The 20,207-nt window shown below is 39.0% G+C and overlaps 1 protein-coding gene across 3 annotated transcripts in view; it reads right to left on the bottom strand.

Moving 5' to 3' along the window:
- The window catches only part of CycT (Cyclin T), a 376,049-nt gene that overhangs the window by 166,276 nt on the left and 189,566 nt on the right, over positions 1–20,207 (bottom strand). The window contains exon 4 of one of the 3 annotated variants that reach the window (XM_067147571.2): positions 3,594–3,639. The exons of the other annotated variants lie outside the window; for them this stretch is intronic. Within the exon in view, the coding sequence (XP_067003672.2) occupies positions 3,594–3,639 (46 nt within the window). The remainder of the gene's footprint in view (positions 1–3,593; positions 3,640–20,207) is intronic. 3 annotated transcript variants of the gene reach the window in all.

Below are 20,207 nucleotides of genomic sequence, written 5' to 3'. Positions count from 1 at the left end.
GACATTATTTAGAACTAACTGATCAGAGATTATAACTTCGGGAAGTAACTTACAGAGCTTTTTGTAGATGTCTGTGGAGTTCATCTATGATGTAAACAAACATGGCGGAACAACAATTTACTTGCTCTTGCAGCGATGTTATTTCGGATCAGAGAATCTTTCAGTTATTAGTCACAGCGGAAAGTGATGGAGATAATCATTTTTTAGGAATTGTTAAGCGATTTTGAAAGTGAGAGTGATAGAGAGAGTGCCGAAAATATTGTATGTGAGAGAGAAAAAGAGCCTCCTTCCGAACGAAAGAAGAAAAACACGGTGAGTACAAAAGCTATTTTATCGCTAATTTCGTGGTGGAGGGATTACTTTTCTTCACCAGAGTTTCAGGTAACTGTGACAGGCTCTGAGGGCCAAGTAATGTTTGATGACAACCCAAAAATCATTGATTTTTTAGAAACTTTTGTGCCAGTGGGATTGGTGTAGATAGCTGAACAATTCGGCATCACAAACAACCAGTAGAAAACATATAACTATCACCACCTTCCAGGTTTGGAAAGTATTTTAAAATATCAACTTATATGCTTCTAGTTACATGTATTAGTTGCCTACAGATTTTAGGATATATTATTATTTTGGGGTCTTTACTTTGTATAAAGATAATGCATGTATGGGCACGTGTAATTTTGTTTTCTCTCAAAATAATATTGAACATAAGTGTAGGATTTTCCATTTGCATTTAGATTTATAAACAACCAAGCTAATCACCCCACTGATAAGTTAAAAATTGAGGCTTCTACAAATTTTTTTATATACAAATGAAAAAACTCAGCACTGAGGTACCAAACAGTCAACTGGTAACTCAGCACTTAAAAGGTTAATGTAATTCTGGCATGGTCATGGACCTATTGTCAAAAGAGGGAGAGCCTTTGGATCATCCCAGGGAGGTGATCTCTGTTTATTAACCCCCCCCCACACACACACACACACGCGCGCGCGCACGCACGTGCAGGACCTTCCTAAAAGTAATGGAGACCAGTCAAAATTACAAAGACTGCTGTCAGGGTTATAAGGAGGATGTTCAAATGGATGTTAGCACCACCTAGCTAGACACAAATGGTATGCTACAATCACACATGACTTTCATGCTACAAAGTTCATGTCAAACTATCTCTGGATGCATCAATCCTGGATAGCACCATTCAATTGTTTGTTGCCTTAGCTCAGGTTCATTCCTCTCTGTCCAAGTCTTATCAATGGCCACAATACACTGAAAGAGTGTGTCTTACTTATCATAACTGGATCTATCGAGATGGACACTGACCTCTGTGTACATGTGTAATTTTTTGTAGCCCAGTCAGATGATACAAAATCCACAGTATTGTAATTTTGCTGACGTAGAAATTGCTCTATCAAGTGAATTGGCTGTGTGCTTAGGGTCACATATCCGTGAGCTTGCATTTGGGAACCCCACTGTTGGCAGCCCTGAAGATGGTTTCTCATTAATCGCACCAGGCAAATCCTGGTGAATTACCATAAATGCAGCTATGGTCACTTCCTTCCCATAGCCCTGTCCTATCCCATCATCTCAATATGACCTACCTGAATCGGTGCAATGTAAAACCAACAGCAATAAATCTGCGGTGGCGGCCGATGCTCGTATCCGAGTTTTCGTTTCTCGCCTGCAGTTCCATAAGCCTTAGTCCACACGATGAAGGTGGCATTAATGGCTTATCAGACCAATTCTTGCATAAAACATGTGGCCACACATGTTGCATCCAATGGAAGGTGGGAAACTTTGCAGTGTTTGACGTTGCTCTTTCTCTGGCGAGTTTCCTCTTCCTGTCTTCGATGTTCCTGCTCAAACTGTGTAACTGCAGCTGAGATAGTAGCACGCCAGCGAGGGCGATCCAATGCCAATTTATATCACTTCAGAGGAGCACCACGAGTCCTCTTGCTAGTGCTGAGTTCACCATACAGGATTTGCCGAGGGAGTCTGCTGTCGCTCATATGATGGATATGGCCTGCCCATCTAAGCCGATGACCAACGATGGTGGCTTCGATACTGTTTAGCTTTGCTTTCTCGAGAACTGCTATATTAGTTACATAGTCATCCCGTTTGATGTTCATAATGGATCTAAGTTTTTGCTGATAAAAGCGTTCCAGTTTCTTGATGTCCTGGCGAAGGGATAACAGGAAAATGAGGAAGGGGAAGGAGATGATATCAGTTATTAGACAGCATTAGAAAAAGAAAGGAAGATTATGAAGAAGTGAAGAAAAGGGCACAAGATCGAGAGATATGGAGGTCACAGCCATGATTGGACCTGCCGGATGGCAGAACAACCTATGACAACGGCAATATAGGGTCCAGATTTTACACCCGTACAGTAACGTAGAAATAACAACAACCTTGTACACTATTATTTTCATGCTGAACAGCAATAAATAAATAAATATGGTAATTAAATAAATAATTAACTAATTTCTCGACACAGTACTCCATACTCAGTCTAATGACTGAAATCAATGTGCAGAGATGCAGTCTATGGAAATGAGACCTAAACGAAACCCAATTTGTTACCGGAAATGGACATCAACCAGTGGGGTGTAAATTCATCATCACAATCTGAATCCCACAAAAAGCACAGGCAAACTGTACAACTGGAATATGGTAATGCTTTGTTGCTGCATGCATCATTAAGCCTTGATGACATTTCCGTATGCTTTTACCATGAGCCACATGGATTTTGATCCATGACCACTGATTCATCTTTGGAAACATATTTTAAGGCAGAGCACTATTATATGCTGTTAACTTCAAGCACATAATTGCACAACAAAACTTATGGTACTGACTACTTTAGCCATCCCACACATAAATATAGGCTCCAGTGGACATCAATCACAACCTTATAGCAACAATATGCATGGTACTGCATCCTCGACACAAATTTATAATCTTCGCAACAAAACCTTGAATACCAGTTTCACCCCTCTTCATGGTGATGTTGGCACTACTAATGTCATATGCTCTAATGTTCCCTTAATTCTTACACTTACACTTTAGGCCACTTCATATTCCTGTTCCCCTACCACAAAATCCAAATTCTTCCATAAATTATTTTCCATACCTAGGACATCAAAGTACATGTAAATAAATAAAGGGATATGACCTACTTTTTTTGTTTACTAAATCAATTAGCGTATAAAGAGGATAGAATAATAATTTACTTCAAGGGAGTACAAATGTTATTTGCTTGCCACCACTGCATAATAAAACCGTGGCTATGCATACACATCCGATGAAATGGCCCCCGATCTTCTGCTCGAGTGAACTGTTGGGAATAATGAAAGCATTATGGTTTCACAAGAAAATAAGGAGCAGGACATAGTTGTCTGGAGAAATTAAGCCATTTCTAGAAGTAAAACATGACTCCATTTATCATCTTATCTATTCAAAATGAAATAAAAATTATTTGCAAATAAATGGTTATCAACTGTCTGCATTTGCATGAGCCTGTCTCTCAAAAGTGGCAAAGTTTCTCAAAACAGTCTCTTCCTGCTCTAAAATGGTCAATGATGAACTGTACTAATAGCACCACCTGTTGGAAGCCATAAAGTAGGACGTCTGAGCTAGGTCCTTGCTGGCTGCAGCGTCCCAACATCAGCAATCGAGTGTAGGGGGGGCCCCGGTCCGCAGCGCCCCACAGGGGGGCCACCGGGAAGAGAAAGCACTCCGTTAACAAAGTGCACTCAATGCCACCACCCACACTATCTACAGACACTATACTCTGGTGAATTCCACTCACATTTGTTCCAATACATCAACATGATTCAAAATTGTCACTATCACAGGACTAATATGACTGTTACAATAAAAATCTAAAATTTCCAGTTCTGAAGATGTAACAAATTCAAATGACAGCAAAATCCACAACACAATTTAGGATAATTTGGACAAGGATTTTCTAATCTATTCATTAACTTAAAATTTCAATGGCATCAAAATCTAACATTCTGTAAATATGGACATTACTCTCATTACTCTACTTTCTAAGAAAATGGTGATATTTAAAGTACAAGAGATAAAATCATACCAAATAAAATAAAATCAGCAGTTACAGGAACTTACTATATTCTTTTGCTTATTTTCTTAACTCTCAATTAGGTACAAAATATACACTTGCTTAAAAAAAAAATTACCAAATAAAAGAATACATGATGAATTCAATCAACAGAAATTACTAAACACACTAAATGAGTCAACTCTGTGTTCATGATCTGTAAACTTGACCATATTTATCACCTATATGGGTCGGTATTGACTACTTACAGTGATATAAGCAATTTAATATGAATTTTCTTGTCAATATTAAATATACTCTAATAAAATAAGCATAATGTTTATTTCACACTGTTTCACATGTTTCGAGAATCATAATCCCCTTCTTCAGTGAAAATAACATCCTCCGAATCAAAACATTACATAAAACAAACATTTGAAACACAGCTATTATATAATGTCTATTTGTATCTTATCATAAAGATCTTAAACTAATCAAAGGGTCCCTCATACAACACTATGCAAGACTTGTAAAAATACTATAATTTTAAATTCTTGAAGTTGTCACAGTGCAGATCCATTCAACTTGTTCTTCAGTATGTTGTTTACCCAATGTTCTTCTGGGACTGTGAATGAAAATCAGCTGTAGCTAACAATGCATAGCAGATAAGGTGAAAAAAGTAGGGTTGTGACCTCTTAACTCTTATTGGAAGAATATTCAAAACTTTGATAGGGAGGAAAGTTGTAGATTCATTATTAATTACCTTTTATCTTTGTTTTCAAAACATATCAATTTACCAATTTCAACAAGTTTTGCTCTGCCACAATTTCATTCAAATTTAAGTTACTCTTTACCTTTTTGTGCCTCTCTAAGACATTTATGTAATCAACTTTATTGGCTACATACAATAATTTCATGTCCTTTTCCATATTCATAAAATTACGATTGTTGTTATGCATATGTTTGCACATAGCCTGTGTTTCTTTTGTGTTTCACGGCATTCACGTGTTCTTTATAACGAACATCTAAACTTCTTCCCGATTGTCAAATGTACTGTTTCTTACACTCCTGACAAGTCAAGATATAAAAACCTTTCTGCAGCAAGAAAATCTCTTTGTTACACTGGCTAGGAAATTCGCCAGACTTGAACACGAAAGAAAATGTTTAGGAGCTGGTGAAAACGGAAGTGGCAAAAGAAACAATCCCCACAAAAATTTGTCTCATTGGAAAGATTATTCAAGTCTTGGTATCAAACACAGATGCAGAAAAATGTACACGCTTGTTCTAACAGTATGCCAAGCTGAATTGCAGCACTGATAACAGCTAAAGGCAACTTGAAAAAGTATTGAGATGTTTGGCATAGTTCTGCATATTTTTTAAAATAATAATATTCAGAACAAAATACGGTAATCTTAGTAGCTTTCTATACCTCCTAAACTTGTATTATGTTAAAAATTCAAGATGAGTCTATTAATATGGTCAGGGACTGTATAACAGGCTGAGAGGTCAGGATGTGATTAAAGGAAGCAATCAGCAATGGCTGCTGAGGGGGACTGGTGGAGGAGCCTAACTTTTCACAAATTTACATTCTTACTAAACACACACAATAAACAAATGCATACTCGGATACACACCATACAATGTTAAATACTTGATCATTACTCATTTACTTCACTACCATCATCTTCACTTTAAGAGAAAATGTAGAATGAAATGCTGGTATCCATTCGAAGAAGGCGGCGAACCAGACTCTTACCTCACCCAAGTATATTTATTTATTTATTTATTTATTTATTTATCGTATGACGAATCTATGTACACACATGCATATAGTTCAGGATAAATGTGCGTAGTCATAAGTCCGTACAATACTATAACCCTAGGTCTAGCATTTTGACTCAATCAACTGCTTCATCCGATGTGCGGTGAATGTCCATTAGCGTTCCTTTGAAAGCTCGAATTGGGCAGTCAGCAACAATGTGGTGCATTGACTGAGAAGAGACACCACAATCACAATCTGCAGAGCTAGTCCAACCCCATTTGCACAACAGATAACCACATCTACCTTGTCCAGTTCTTATTCAATTGATGATTCTCCACTGTCGTCTTGGAAGATCAAATCCTTGTACTCGTTTGGAAGGATTCTCAACTAGATGTTTGTTCACTACTGAAGACTGATCCCACTGGGCTTTTCATGAACTGTTAACATGAAAAGAGCTTCGTTCAAGATCCATTGCTGTACGCCAGGGTGGTTTCCTTGATTTCAGTCGTTGATGTTCAGTGTGCGTAATATCTTGATGGATGGGTAGTTGGGTGTTCTGCTGAATGTTCTTCCAAACCTTTAGGAGAGCTTCTGATCGTCTTAGGGCTGTTTAAATGTACAGTAACTACTGTCACTAAAGTACACTGACTGAGCAAATGTCATGGGATAGCGGAGCACTGACGCGCAGGTGTGTTGTCTGCACACCACATGCCCCCTGTGCCAGCAACAGTTGTATAGGAGACCTTGTGATCAGTGGCTGTGCATGTGACTGGCGTAAAAGGAAACTTGAATGGAGGTTAAGCAAATTATCGAACCTAGGACTTCAACCAGGTAACTTTTTCAGTTCATGACTACGCTCCTAAATGGGGCCTCTTTTGGTATCTCTCTTTTGGTAACATTCCAAACAATGTAATATTTGAATTCTGAAACCAAACCACTGCTACTAGACACTGTGTAGTTACTCTGTCACAACTGGTGATCATCAGCCAATGGCAAAAATATAGTTATACACATTGATGCAGGACATTTGTATTCTATTTCCTTAGACTGCTCCCATGTAAATCTATATATATAAAATAAGAGTTTTGTCTGTACATCGCGCAGAATTTGAAAAAAAAAAGTATTTCTGTATCGGCCATGTCCACACTAACAAGGAAATGCACTTTTTACTTTTCCATAATTACTGTCTGTCTGTATGTATGTACACGCATCACGAGAAAACGGCTGAAGAGAATTTCATGAAAATCGGTAAGTAAAGTTGGGGAATTAGTCCCTACAATCTAGGGCATACATAATTTTATTCACGCTGAGTGAAATGGTAGTTTAGGGGAAGGCCTAAAATGTAATTATCAAATATTTATGTTATTAGTTGATTGGCCTTGTAATAATACGCAACATGGCTTAGCTGTGTTGATACTGCTACACGGCTGAAAGCAACGGGAAACTACAGCCGTAACTAACTCCCGAGGACATGCAGCTCTCTCTGTATGAATGATGTACTGAATTATCAACACAAAATCAAACAGAGGAAATGCAGGAGTTGGTTTAATAATGAATAAGAAAATAGGGCAGCGGGTAAGCCACTATGACCAGCATAATGGAAGAATTATTGTCGTCAAGATAGACACCAAACCAATGCCCACCACAATAGTGCAGGTCTATATGCCTACTAGCTCAGCGGATGACGAGGAAATCGAAAGAATATATGAGGAAATAGAAGATTTAATACAATATGTAAAATGTGACGAGAATCTAATTGTGATGGGAGACTGTAATGCAGTCGTAGGCCAAGGAAGAGAAGGTAATACAGTAGGAGAATTTGGATTGGGACAAAGGAACGAAAGAGGAACTCGACTGGTTGAATTCTGCACTGATCATAATTTAGTCCTTGCCAATATTTGATTCAAACACCATAAACGACAGCTTTATACGTGGACGAGACCTGGAGACACTGGAAGGTATCAAATAGACTTCATTATGATTAGGCAGAGATTCAGAAACCAAGTGTTGGATTGCAAAACGTTCCCAGGAGCAAACGTGGACTCTGACCACAACTTGTTGGTCATGAAATGCCATCTGAAGCTGAAAAAATTGAAGGAAAGAATGCAAAAAGATGGGATCTAGACAAGTTGAAAGAAAAGAGTGTGAGGGATTGTTTCAAGGAACATGTTGCAAAAGGACTAAATGAAAAGGCTGAAGGAAAGACAATAGAGGAAGAGTGGATAGTCATGAAAAATGAAATCCGCAGGGCAGCTGAAGAAATGGTAGGAAGGAAGAAAAGATCAACTAAGAATCAGTGGATAACTCAGCAGATACTAGACCTGATTGATGGACGAAAATACAAGAATGCTAGAAATAAAGAGGGCAGAAAAGAATACAGGCGATTAAAGAATGAAGTGGACAGAAAGTGCAAGGTAGCTAAGGAAGACTGGCTGAAGGAGAAGTGCAAGGATGTCGAAGGTTGTATGGTCCTAGGAAAGTTAGATGCTGCATACAGGAAAATCAAAGAGACCTTTGGAGAAAGGAAATCTAGGTGTATGAATATTAAGAGCTCAGATGGAAAGCCACTTCTAGGGAAGGAAGACAAAGCAGAAAGATGGCAGGAACATATCCAGCAGTTGTATCAAGGTGAAGATGTAGATAATTTGGTTCTGGAACAAGAAGAGGCTGTTGATGCTGATGAAATGGGAGACGCAATTTTGAGGTCAGAGTTTGACAGAGCTGTGAGCGACCTAAATAGGAACAAGGCACCTGGAATTGATGACATTCCCTCTGAATTACTGACTGCCTTAGGAGAAACCAGCATGGTAAGGTTATTCCATTTAGTGTGTAAGATGTATGAGACAGGAGAAGTCCCATCCGATTTTCAGCAGAATGTTGTTATACCTATTCCCAAGAAAGCTGGTGCTCACAGGTGTGAAAACTATCGCAGCATTAGTTTAGTATCTCATGCCTGCAAAATTTTAACACGTATTATTTACAGAAGAATGGAAAAACAAGTGGAAGCTGAGTTGGGAGAAGATCAATTTGGCTTCAGAAGAAATGTAGGAACATGCGAAGCAATCCTGACTTTACGTCTGATCTTAGAGGATCGAATCAAGAAGGACAAGCCCACGTACATGGCATTCATAGATCTAGAAAAGGCATTCAATAATGTTGATTGGACCAAGCTATTTAAGATTCTGAAGGTGATTGGGATCAGATACCGAGAACGAAGAATTATCTACAATCTGTATAAAAATCAGTCTGCAGTGATAAGAATCGAGGGCTTTGAAAAAGCAGCAGCAATCCAGAAAGGAGTGAGGCAAGGCTGCAGTTTGTCCCCTCTCCTTTTCAATGTGTACATAGAACAGGCAATAAAGGAAATCAAAGAGAAATTTGGAAAGGGAATCACAATCCAAGGAGAGGAAATCAAGACCTTGAGATTTGCCGATGATATTGTTATTTTATCTGCGAGTGCAGAAGATCTAGAGAAGCTGCTGAATGGTATGGATGAAGTCTTGGGTAAGGAGTACAAGATGAAAATAAATAAGTCCAAAACAAAAGTAATGGAGTGCAGTCGAACGAAGGCAGGTGATGCAGGAAATATTAAATTAGGAAATGAAGTCTTAAAGGAAGTAGATGAATATTGTTACTGACGATGGCAGGAGTAACGAGGACATAGAATGCAGATTAGTTCAAGCAAGGAAGAGCTTTCTTAAGAAAAGAAATCTGCTTACTTCAAACATTGATATAGGAATTAGATGTTTTTGAAGACTCCGTGTGGAGCGTGGCATTGTATGGAAGTGAAACATAGACGATAACTAGGTCAGAAAGAAAGAGAATAGAAACTTTTGAAATGTGGTGTTACAGAAGAATGCTGAAGGTGAGATGGATAGATCGAATTACAAATGAAGAGATACTGAATCGAATTGGTGAGAGGAGATCGATTTGGCTAAATTTGACGAGAAGAAGAGACAGAATGACAGGACGCATCTTAAGACACCCAGGACTTGTTCAGTTGGTTTTTGAAGGAAGTGTAGTTGCTAAGAACGGTAGGGGTAGACCAAGTGTGAATATGACAAGCAGATTAGAGCAGATGTAGGATGCGGTAGTTATGTAGAAATGAAAAGGTTAGCACAGGATACGGTGGCATGGAGACCTGCATCAAACCAGTCTACGGACTGATGACTCAGACAACAACACATGTTATTAATGGTCTATCTTAATTAAAATCAGTAGGCAAAGTAAAGGAACAAGTCCCTACAATCTAGACTATAAATAATTGTATTGAAGCTGAGAAAAACGGTAGTTTAGGGGAAGGCCTATAATTTAAGTCTCAGACATTTATGTTATTAGCGGTCCTATCTTAATGAAAATCAGTATACAAAGTCGGGGAATAGTTCGCTATCATCTAGGCTATAAATAATTGTATTCACGTTGAGTGAAATGGTAGTTTAGGGGAAGGCCTACAATTTTATTCTCAAATATTTATGTTATTAGTGGTCGTATTGATAAATACTACATAACTAAAGTTATATAGCATTAAATTTCCGATCATTTATGTCTTATACATTGTTACCGTCCTGGCTATGATCACAGAGATATTCATGGATTTGGATTTTTGTTACTCAGTCCATATCAGTGCCAAGTAAGGAGAAAATAGGTAAACCGAACTTAATAAAAATCGGTATGTAAAGTCGGAGAATGAGAAACTACCGTCTACGCTAAAAATAATTTTATAAGACGCCCTAATATCGCAGACTCAAAAGAAAACTAAATGTGAAGGGCTACAATAGAGAAAGTTCCTAAAATTGATCAACAATAACATTTCATTGACCATTGTGTGTTGTGATGTGCTTTGTGTCTTCTGTTGCAGGTCATCTGCGATAGATGGGATTACTGCTGCATACAGAATTTTTTTTAAATCTGATTTACATCGCACCGAAAGAGATTGTTCTTATGGCGATGATGGGATAGGGAAGGGCCAGGAGTGTGAAGGAAGCGGCCTTGGCCTTAATTAAGGTACAGCCCCAACATTTGTCTGGTGTGAAAATGGGAAACCACAGAATACCCTCTTCAGGGCTGCCGACAGTGGGGTTCGAATCCACTATCTCCCGGATGCAAGCTCACAGATGCGTGCCCCTAACCACACGGCCAAATCACCCGGTAGTACCGAGTGTGACAGCCTGCCTGAATATTTGTGGGAAGTAGCTGGGGAGTTAGATAACATTCTTCTTCAGCATGCCATTCCTTTGTTTCATAAATTTTCTGATACTACTGGTACATAACACACTGGTTCATCATCGTATTCCAGCTATTCAATCCTACTCTGAGGCATTGATTGGAATGATCAGTGTGCATATTTCACGGAATAATGGCAGAGGAGTATTCACTGCTGTCTTCGGCCTGGTCATTCCAGCTCTGGAACTTTGGACTGTTAGATCGGCACCGTACTACTGTTCGTTAAAAGTGAGAAAATGTTCAGTTTTTAAAAAATTTGATCGAGTATTTTATATGATAACATTGCGTTTAGTCGCTACATTCCTACTGACGTTTTTGTAACCACCTATGTTGCCTGGCCGAGGCGGTAAAGGTGTACTCAGTTCGCCCGGAGGGACATGGGTTCGAATCCCCGTCAGGAAGTTGTAAAATTTAAGAAACTAGGTTTCCACTGCCGGAGGTGCACATGGTCCTGAGGTTCACTCAGCCTATATCAAAAATGAGTACCAGGTTAATTTCTGGGGGGCAAAGAAAGCCAGGCGTAGAGCTAACCACTCTACCCCACCAAGTGCCGAGGTTACAGATAGTGGAAGCCTTTACCTTCCACCCCTCCAGAGCCCTTCATTGTCTGTACGGAGATGACTCTCTCTCTGATGTTGACTTCAGTTAGGAAAACCACAAAGTCAATCTTTCTGAGAATCCTGTAGCAGCACGGGTACATCAGCTAGTATGTTAATATAAATCTTGGTAATTACTTTTCCTAATATTTCTAATAGTGTAGTGTCAAAGTTTATGTTGGAAGACTGCTACTGGACGCCGTTATGTGCCTTACACAACTAGCAACCAACAGCCAATGGCTGGTAAGTTGTAATACACATTAATACAAAGTACTGTACCTTTGTCACACCTAAGATCAGCAGCCAACGGCCGATGTTGTTGTTCTACGCATTGGTGCCGATTACTTGTATCTTTTTCTTTAGTCTGCTCCCATGTAAATATGCCAATTTGTTAAAAATTTTAATGTATTGAATAGGTGATACTTAATAAACTAATTAACATTCTACAGTATAGTATCTTCAATTCGGATCCATAATGATATTTATCACTTGCAAATAAATTTCTTAATACGAGCGCTCTGCTTTGGCTGTGGACATGGGTGTTTACACAATTATCCTGAGAAGCTTTAGCGTTTCTTTAAATGTTGATTTGAGATTATTTTCTAAAATAAAAGCGAGGAGTGGTAGAGCTCCTTTGAACTGTCTGAAATCTGTCCGTTTATAAATCACTTCTAATTCAGTCTTTAGCCTTTCTTTCTGCAACATTGGACAATGTAACACAGTAGAATTTAATACATTTTCTGGAAAGCTAATAGAGAATTTGTCAAATGAATCGGAGTACAGTAGTGTTGCAGCTTCAGTATACCCAGTAAATGCAAACCTATCATGCACCTGGTTCATTACATCACAGACTTCTTTCGCTGCAATGGTCCCCGTGTCACTTACTCTATGTCTTTTATCGGAATTGCTGAAGTCTGTGAGATCACATGCAATTGTATCTATTTCTTCACGTTGTTGTGTTACACACTTTACGAAGTCAGAAATAGCCCTTTTTATTTGGACTGAATCTGTTCCGCATTTTTGTAGCTGATTGTACAGTACGTCAACATTCGGCATTAATTTGTGAAAAACAGACAACCATAACATGAATATGGTATCCTCAAGAGCATGGCGCAGTCCACTGGCTTCATTTACTCTAACAGACATTTTACCTTCTACTATTCTACTAAAGCACTCAATCAGTTTCTCTCTATTCCCCTAAACTACATTCACTGTACGAATGTTGTAGTTCCAATGAGTAGTGATTGTCCGAGGGAGTCTAGTCTTCATAATTCCATTTAAGAGGTCACTTCTGTGAGACAAGTTGGAAAAAAAAATGTTCTGACTGCGGACAGGTTACAAAAACATAATTTGACTTGGGAATTGTACGAACAAATTTAGTTGGTGTCCATAGCAATGAGTGAAATGTGCACTAGGGTAGCGTACTTCCAATTTCGCCAGCACACCCCCTGTCCTTCCACTCATTACAGTGGCTCCGTAATAACTCTGACAAATAACTTTATGTGGCATGTCTCTTAATATGGGATCACTTTGCACCAACAGACACTGACTCAATCCATCTGCTGTCCTGTCAGTTGGATTCATGAACCCCCAAAACCTTTCATGGACGTGACCCTCTATAATGCATAACGAAAAACAAGTACCAATTGTGATTTGTTTCATCTGCTTCTATTGCAACGAATTGGGATTCCCCAATTTCTGAAGAAATCCCTACACACATTCAACATATAATCGAGAAGCTCGTTCTGAATGGTCTCTGGCGTACCTTTAAATACAGAAGCTTTGGCCAATTGTTCTTTCATAGCAACGTCTATTTCAGCTGTAAAATTAATGAGACCTTTGAAAATTCTAGGATTTAGAGAATTTTCTGTCTCATCGTGGCCACGGAGTGCCACTTCAAATATGCCACAGAATTTTATGCACTGAATAATTCTGCGTAATATGTGCCTATTTTTCCTAACCTGATCATTGTGTTTGTTAACGGATTGGCGATAAGCACAATACAGTTGATTCACTATATTAAGCTTCCCTAGCAAAGCTAATTCCATGCATAAATTGATATGTTGGGAGGAACTTTTGTGCTTTTACATGATTTTTTTTTTCTTTTCAAATGTATGAGATCTGTTACTCTGGTTTTCGTCCGCATCAGGTCATGTCTGAAAAACATTCACGGATAAAAGAAAAACGCATTCCTTGAATCACAGCCATATAACCACTCGTATTCTGTATACACTCCTGGCTGGAATCTATGTCGATATTCGCGCCCTGTATATTGTCCGACTTGTTCTAGTTGTAAGTGAGGTGTTGGTCGACCGAGTGTTTTTATGTCCATCTTTTCCGTAAGGGACAGTTGAGAAAGAGGTCTACTTAAAATATTACTCACAGAATTCATTATACATAGCCTACAGGTTAATCATACCTGTTTGATATACCTTTTGCGACTCTTCATAGGGATTCCGTAGGCTATATCCACACATAACACACGACAGATTTACTTTTAACGACACCAATAAATATTATGAGATAGGATAGTGACTAATTTCATTAGCCAGTGCAGCACATTTATCAGACGGCAGATGACAAAACTTGGAACACGAATTCGAAACGGATGTTCGGCTCGGTGCGATAAGCCTTCATCTTCGCTTTTCGGAATCATAGCAGGCTGCCTTTGGCAATGACCCAATCTCCCATTCAGTACATGTTAAAAAATAGTTCTACGCATGCGCAAACGAAAATTACCTAAGAAAGAGTTAACAGCTAAGGGCACAGGGCCAGCATGACCGGCCAGCGAAGAACCCGCTGGAGGAAGCAAAGTCCGTGTTTGATAAAAACATTGATGCACTAGCTGAATGCGGTGCCTAATATCAAAACTGAATGTATCAACATTCAAATTGCCAATATTTGTAAAACCATGCATTAACAGGTACTTAGCTGGAGGGGAACGTGACCCTCTGCCCTTCAAAGCAGGCCGCTACTGGAAGCAATAATATGTCATTTTGTGTTTGAATCTTTGAATTGTTTTATTGATTTTATTGACTGTAACCTACATGTTTTAATAATTTTCTGTATTTTTCAATTTCATTTCAGTTGTATCAATTATTGCACATTGTTATTTTAAGGGTTTAAGGGGGGTGGCCTGCCGTATTCCCCTGATCTTCCACTGGACCCTGTAATGGTTTTAAGGTAAATAAATAATGAACAAACAAACAAACAAAGAAACAAACAAAGCAGTGAAAATCTCAAGACAAAGCAACGCATAGGTTAGATGCTTTGCAGATAGGTTGTTGTTCTTTTTTTTTTTCTCTTTTTTTTTTTTTTTGCGTCACACCGACACAGATAGGTCTTATGGCATCGATGGGGCAGGAAAGGCCTAGGAATGGGAAGGAAGCGGCCGTGGCCTTAATTAAGGTACAGCCCCAGCATTTGCGTGGTGTGAAAATGGGAGACCACGGAAAACCATCTTCAGGGCTGCCGACAGCGGGGTTCGAACCCACTATCTCCCTGATTCAAGCTCACAGCTGTGCGCCCATAACCACATGGCCAACTCACCCAGTTTTGCAGATACTAAGTCCCTGCATGGACTTTTATAAACACTTGGTCATTCAACCAAAGTGCAACACATTTAACTGCATATATAGTTACAGTTGGCAGTTCAGGCTACTACAGCTCTTATGCTTCTTCACCCTAGCTGTTATTGAAAAGGTTAAAATCTGTCAGAAACATAGTGGACGAAAGTAGGAGTCAAAAAAGGTAACAGAAACGCAGAATAACTCCTATCTCACACACTTTAAAAAAGAGAGAGAGAGAAATAGAGAGAGGAGCAGCAAGAAACTGATGAGATTCAGTTATTGGAAAGGCTGGAATTGGTTTGAAAAACAGTGGACAATAGAGTGTTCAAATGAACAACACCAGAGTGTAGATAAGAATAAGAGCGCTTGAGTAGCAGCTGGAGCAAGGAAGGGAACAAGGAAGAAAGGAAGTAAAGGTAAAATAGTTAAATAAAGGACAAAACACAAACAGTCCAAGAAAAATGTTGAGGATCTTTTGAACAGCTAAACAGTTTCACCAAAAGTTAATGGGAAGAAAAAAAAAAAAAAAAAAACCCACGAACAGTTCAAGAAAAAGATTGACGATCATTTGAAAGGTGAAACAGTTTCACCAAACATTTAAAAAAATGTAAGTTATCAGCTGCGGCAGTAGAAAGATAGAACAAGAAAAGTTTGAGAAGAACAAACCTTGAGAAAATCTAAGAAATAATTTGCCCTGGTACTGTCTGGGAGACTTTACTTTGCTGTAGTGATACTCCACGCACTGAGGAAAATACTCATATAAATCAAGTTGTTTGGAGTTCCACAAGCAAGAATTACCTTCAGTTACACCACCTGAACTGTCCATCTGTAGTCCAGAACACACACGTGTGTCCACTAGAAGATCGGCACGTCTGACCTTTTTCAAGAAATCACATCCTTTTCTGCTATAATTTTACTTTTCTAACACATGAAAAAAATACACTTGGAATACCAGGAAGAAAAGGCAAGATTTTAAAATGCTGGTAACGAAGGCCTTGGGTTCAGTAAGTCTCTATTGAAGATTAATGTCCTAAGCCAGATCAAACAGGTTTGTCAAATGCTTAGCAAACGGACCAATTCTGTCTACTCCAGCAACAAGTCTGAAGCGCAGCATCGAATTCAAAGCCCAAAAGATGGATCACTTGTCACTTCTACAATCTACTCTCATAGACTATTATTTGGCTGTAGAAGTGGAAGAAGTAAGTATAAATAACTTTACTTCCCTTCTCTCCAGAGCTTTCCGTGAACTGTCAAACTGTATCACATCGTTACTTCACCGGGTCGCGCTCAAAGTCAGACCCTCTAGACAGCGCAGAATAAACATCTTTTCCAAACAAGAATGAGAGGCAAGATGACCTATTCTGATGACCTCCATTTTTATCAAAGGAGTCTCCAAAGAACTTTTATTTTGTGCTTATTGTCATTGTCATAATGTTTTTCTTTCCAGTTCTTTATTTATACAGCTGAAGAGGACCACTAAGTGGTCGAAACATGTCCTGTAAGTTTTAATTTTATTCAGTTTGCCTGAGGCATTAATAAAGTATCGATTAGGTGGTTATTTATACTTCTTCTTTCAGGTTTAGCTGTCAAATGGTGCAGTAATTTTCCACAATGCAGAGACTAAACAACAAGTGTCTGAAAGCACATCGTAATTATAATTCAACCTTAGCATACAACAAAATAAAGCTGAAAGACTGATCTACATAATTTTGATAGAAATTAAAAACTCCTCATTATTTTTAACTAATCATAAAAATAATTTTAATACTTTCCCCTTTATGCACTAAAAAAAAAAGAAGTATTTTTCGCATACAATTTGTCACACAAATATGATAGTCGTGAAGTTCAAAGTCCCTTTATCATTACGTAAGGACAGTTTTCAATTAAAATTATTATTAAAATTATTTAAAAAATAATCCCCGTTGGCTGCCATTTTGCTCAATGCAACTTCATCAACATGAAAGTACTTCCACTTCTACAGCCAAATAATAGTCTACGAGAGTTACACATTTCTCAAATGCTTTTAAAAAAGATAAAAGTATCTGGAACCAGCATGACTAGATATTAGTGCCATCTGGTGATTTACAATAAAACCAAGTTTAAATTCGGAGACAGTCTCTCAGAGAGACTATCACACTTGGCGAAACAGCACAATGTCCCCCTGGGAGACGGTCCATAGTTCTAGGGTTAATGGGGATACAAAGGGAGTAGAAAACTACTAACAATGTAAATAAAATTTCAAAACAAAGAGGCCTGTAAAGCAGTGACTATCAAAAGTTGGATACTTCTTATAGTGCCATGTGCTCCTACCATTAAATGAGCTTGAGCCGTCTCCCAGGGGGACATTGTGCTGTTTCGCCAAGTGTGATAGTCTCTCTGAGAGACTGTCTCCGAATTTAAACTTGGTTTTATTGTAAATCACCAGATGGCACTAATATCTAGTCATGCTGGTTCCAGATACTTTTTTCCTGTAGAATTTGACTGCAGGTGTTCTGTTTTGCAGTGTTAAACTTTCCTCAGGCTGACCATTGTGATACACCAGCCTAATTGTTGGACTGATAGTATGAGGGCTGTAAATAAAGTAGTGGCAATATTGACAGAATGCAATATTCAATGAACTAACAAGTACAATTGCATTACATTCCTTCAAAGTAGTCACCCACAAACTCTATTACCTTTTGCCAAATGTCAGGAAGCCACTGGAGACCGCTGGCAACGCATTCTCTGTTGATGACAGCAATGGAGCACCCTACTGTGCAGAGAACAGATGCCACATAAGGAAATCGGCAGCCTCAGAGGGGTTCCTTTCACTTCGAAAACAGGTCACAGTCACAAGGAACCCACGTCTGGTGAGTACAGAGGGTGTTCCAAGACCTCTCAATGCCATGTTGCAAGAAGAGCTCGACATTGTTTGCAACATGACGTGCGTTGTCATGTAACACGACAGGGTGATTGTTTCACAATAAACGTGGACGTTTGCACCGCATACCCGGATGCAGATGTCGCTCCAAAAATTAGCAATAGTAGTCATTGTTGACGGTTGGTCTCTCGGGCACAGCATAAGTAAGAGTAAAGACCTCATAGTTGTATGCCACAATCAGGATAAGCTTCATCTGACCGAGTTCCTGTCAAAATTTCTCTGGATGTAGTGAACCTGGGTGATGCCATTCATTCGAATGACACTTCAGGCTCATACGCTCATGCCGACGTCTGATCACTGGCGACAACACGCTGTACAAATGCGTCTTCTTCGTTGCAGTATCTGTCCAGGTGGATGTCAGCCAATGCATACCGGTGCCATTTCTGTACGTTGGTGAGTTGATGTGGAACCCAAACGGATGCAATTTTCCTAAGGTTTAGACATTTTGTCAGTATGTGGCACACCGTTTGTTGAGTGAGACCAACCTCTATGGATAATTTCCAGACAGTCCATCGATGGTCTACAGAAACGAGAGCACTCACAATGTCAATCTGATCTTGAGGAATGAGCAGTGCAAATCCGCAGTCTCATTCCGACCCGTATAAAACACCTTGACCCATTGTGCAACCGTCCTATATGACAATGCATTCTCACCTCAGACTTCACATAATCTTCGTAACATTCTGACGCGCATTTTTGCCATAGGCAACCTCGATTTTAATCTATGAACGCTGATCATCTTTTGAAAACATGCTTTAGAGCAGTGAAATCGACACTCTTCACTTCAATGTCACACAGCAACAAATGCACACTACACATCGACAACAGTGCCACCTGACCACTCCCATATCCTATTTGTGCATTCCCAATCTCCTGTGAGTGTCAGGACTATGTTGCCATTACTTTATTTACACAACCACTTAACAAATTCTCCATCCTGGGAATTCATTGTGTATTCTTCTTGAACATTACCAGGAATATTAGTTTTCTGATAATGGGATCAGGATTCAGGATGTCCAGTGTGTGTGTGTGCTAGGATTCTGTAGTCTCCACCGTGGGGTCTCCCAAGTTGGAACGACATAATCATTAGCAGTCCAAATGAGTGTGTTGTAGGAATATGTGTGTTGTACGTGAGCTTTCCGTTCAGCTTTAAATAATCCAAGGTTTGGCTTTTATACTGTATTCAATGCACAATCTGGAAAATAATTCTGTCAGAATCTCTCAGAAACTCATAAGATACAGTAGTTTGCACATTTATTAGTAACAGCTTTTTCAGGGATAGCAACAACAACAGTATAATGTATTTCAGTCAAGGATAATTAATAATAATAACAATAATAGTTATTGTTTTTACGTCCCACTAACTACTCTTTCGGTTTTTTGAGATGCAGACGTGCCAGAATTTTGTCTCGCAGGAGTTATTTTACGTGTCAGTAAATCTACTGACACGAGGCTGACGTATTTGAGCACCTTCAAATACCACCGGACTGAGCCAGGATCGAACCTGCCGGAGTTATTTTACGTGCCAGTAAATCTACTGACACGAGGCTGACGTATTTGAGCACCTTCAAATACCACCGGACTGAGCCAGGATCAAACCTGCCAAGTTGGGGTCAAAAGGCCAGCGCCTCAACCGTCTGAGCCACTCAGCCCAGCACAATTAATATCTCTTCCTAATAAATAAGCGAGTCAATATACTGGAGCTGATAATTGAAATTGTGCATCTAAGAAAGTGTATTAACCTTAGCCAAGCGTCACATGTGTTTACCCAAAACTCGTTTGCTCTGGCAAAAGCGAAAGACATCTTAAACTGGGATTTTAAATTATGCGCTTTTGTGATTGTATGTTTGAGATTATATGTTTCTAATATTAGCCAACTGACGTCAGGAGTGAACACACAGGGCCCTAGGTTAAGCTTAATACAGGGATTTGGAATGAAAAAGAAGAAAAGTTTTGCTACTAAGTTCGATTTCCATTGGTGATGTTCTTTTCAGAAGTTTGTTGATATTACATGTTCATGTTTATGTATTGAAGACATTATGTCCCAAAAAAGAATTCAAAATGAGTGTGAAATAGTCATAA

This window comes from Anabrus simplex, chromosome 5 (genome assembly GCF_040414725.1).
Source record: "Anabrus simplex isolate iqAnaSimp1 chromosome 5, ASM4041472v1, whole genome shotgun sequence".
NCBI lineage: Eukaryota > Metazoa > Arthropoda > Insecta > Orthoptera > Tettigoniidae > Anabrus > Anabrus simplex.
The sequence above is the reverse complement of the archived record's forward strand: the minus strand, read 5'-3'. Positions and strand labels throughout refer to the sequence as shown.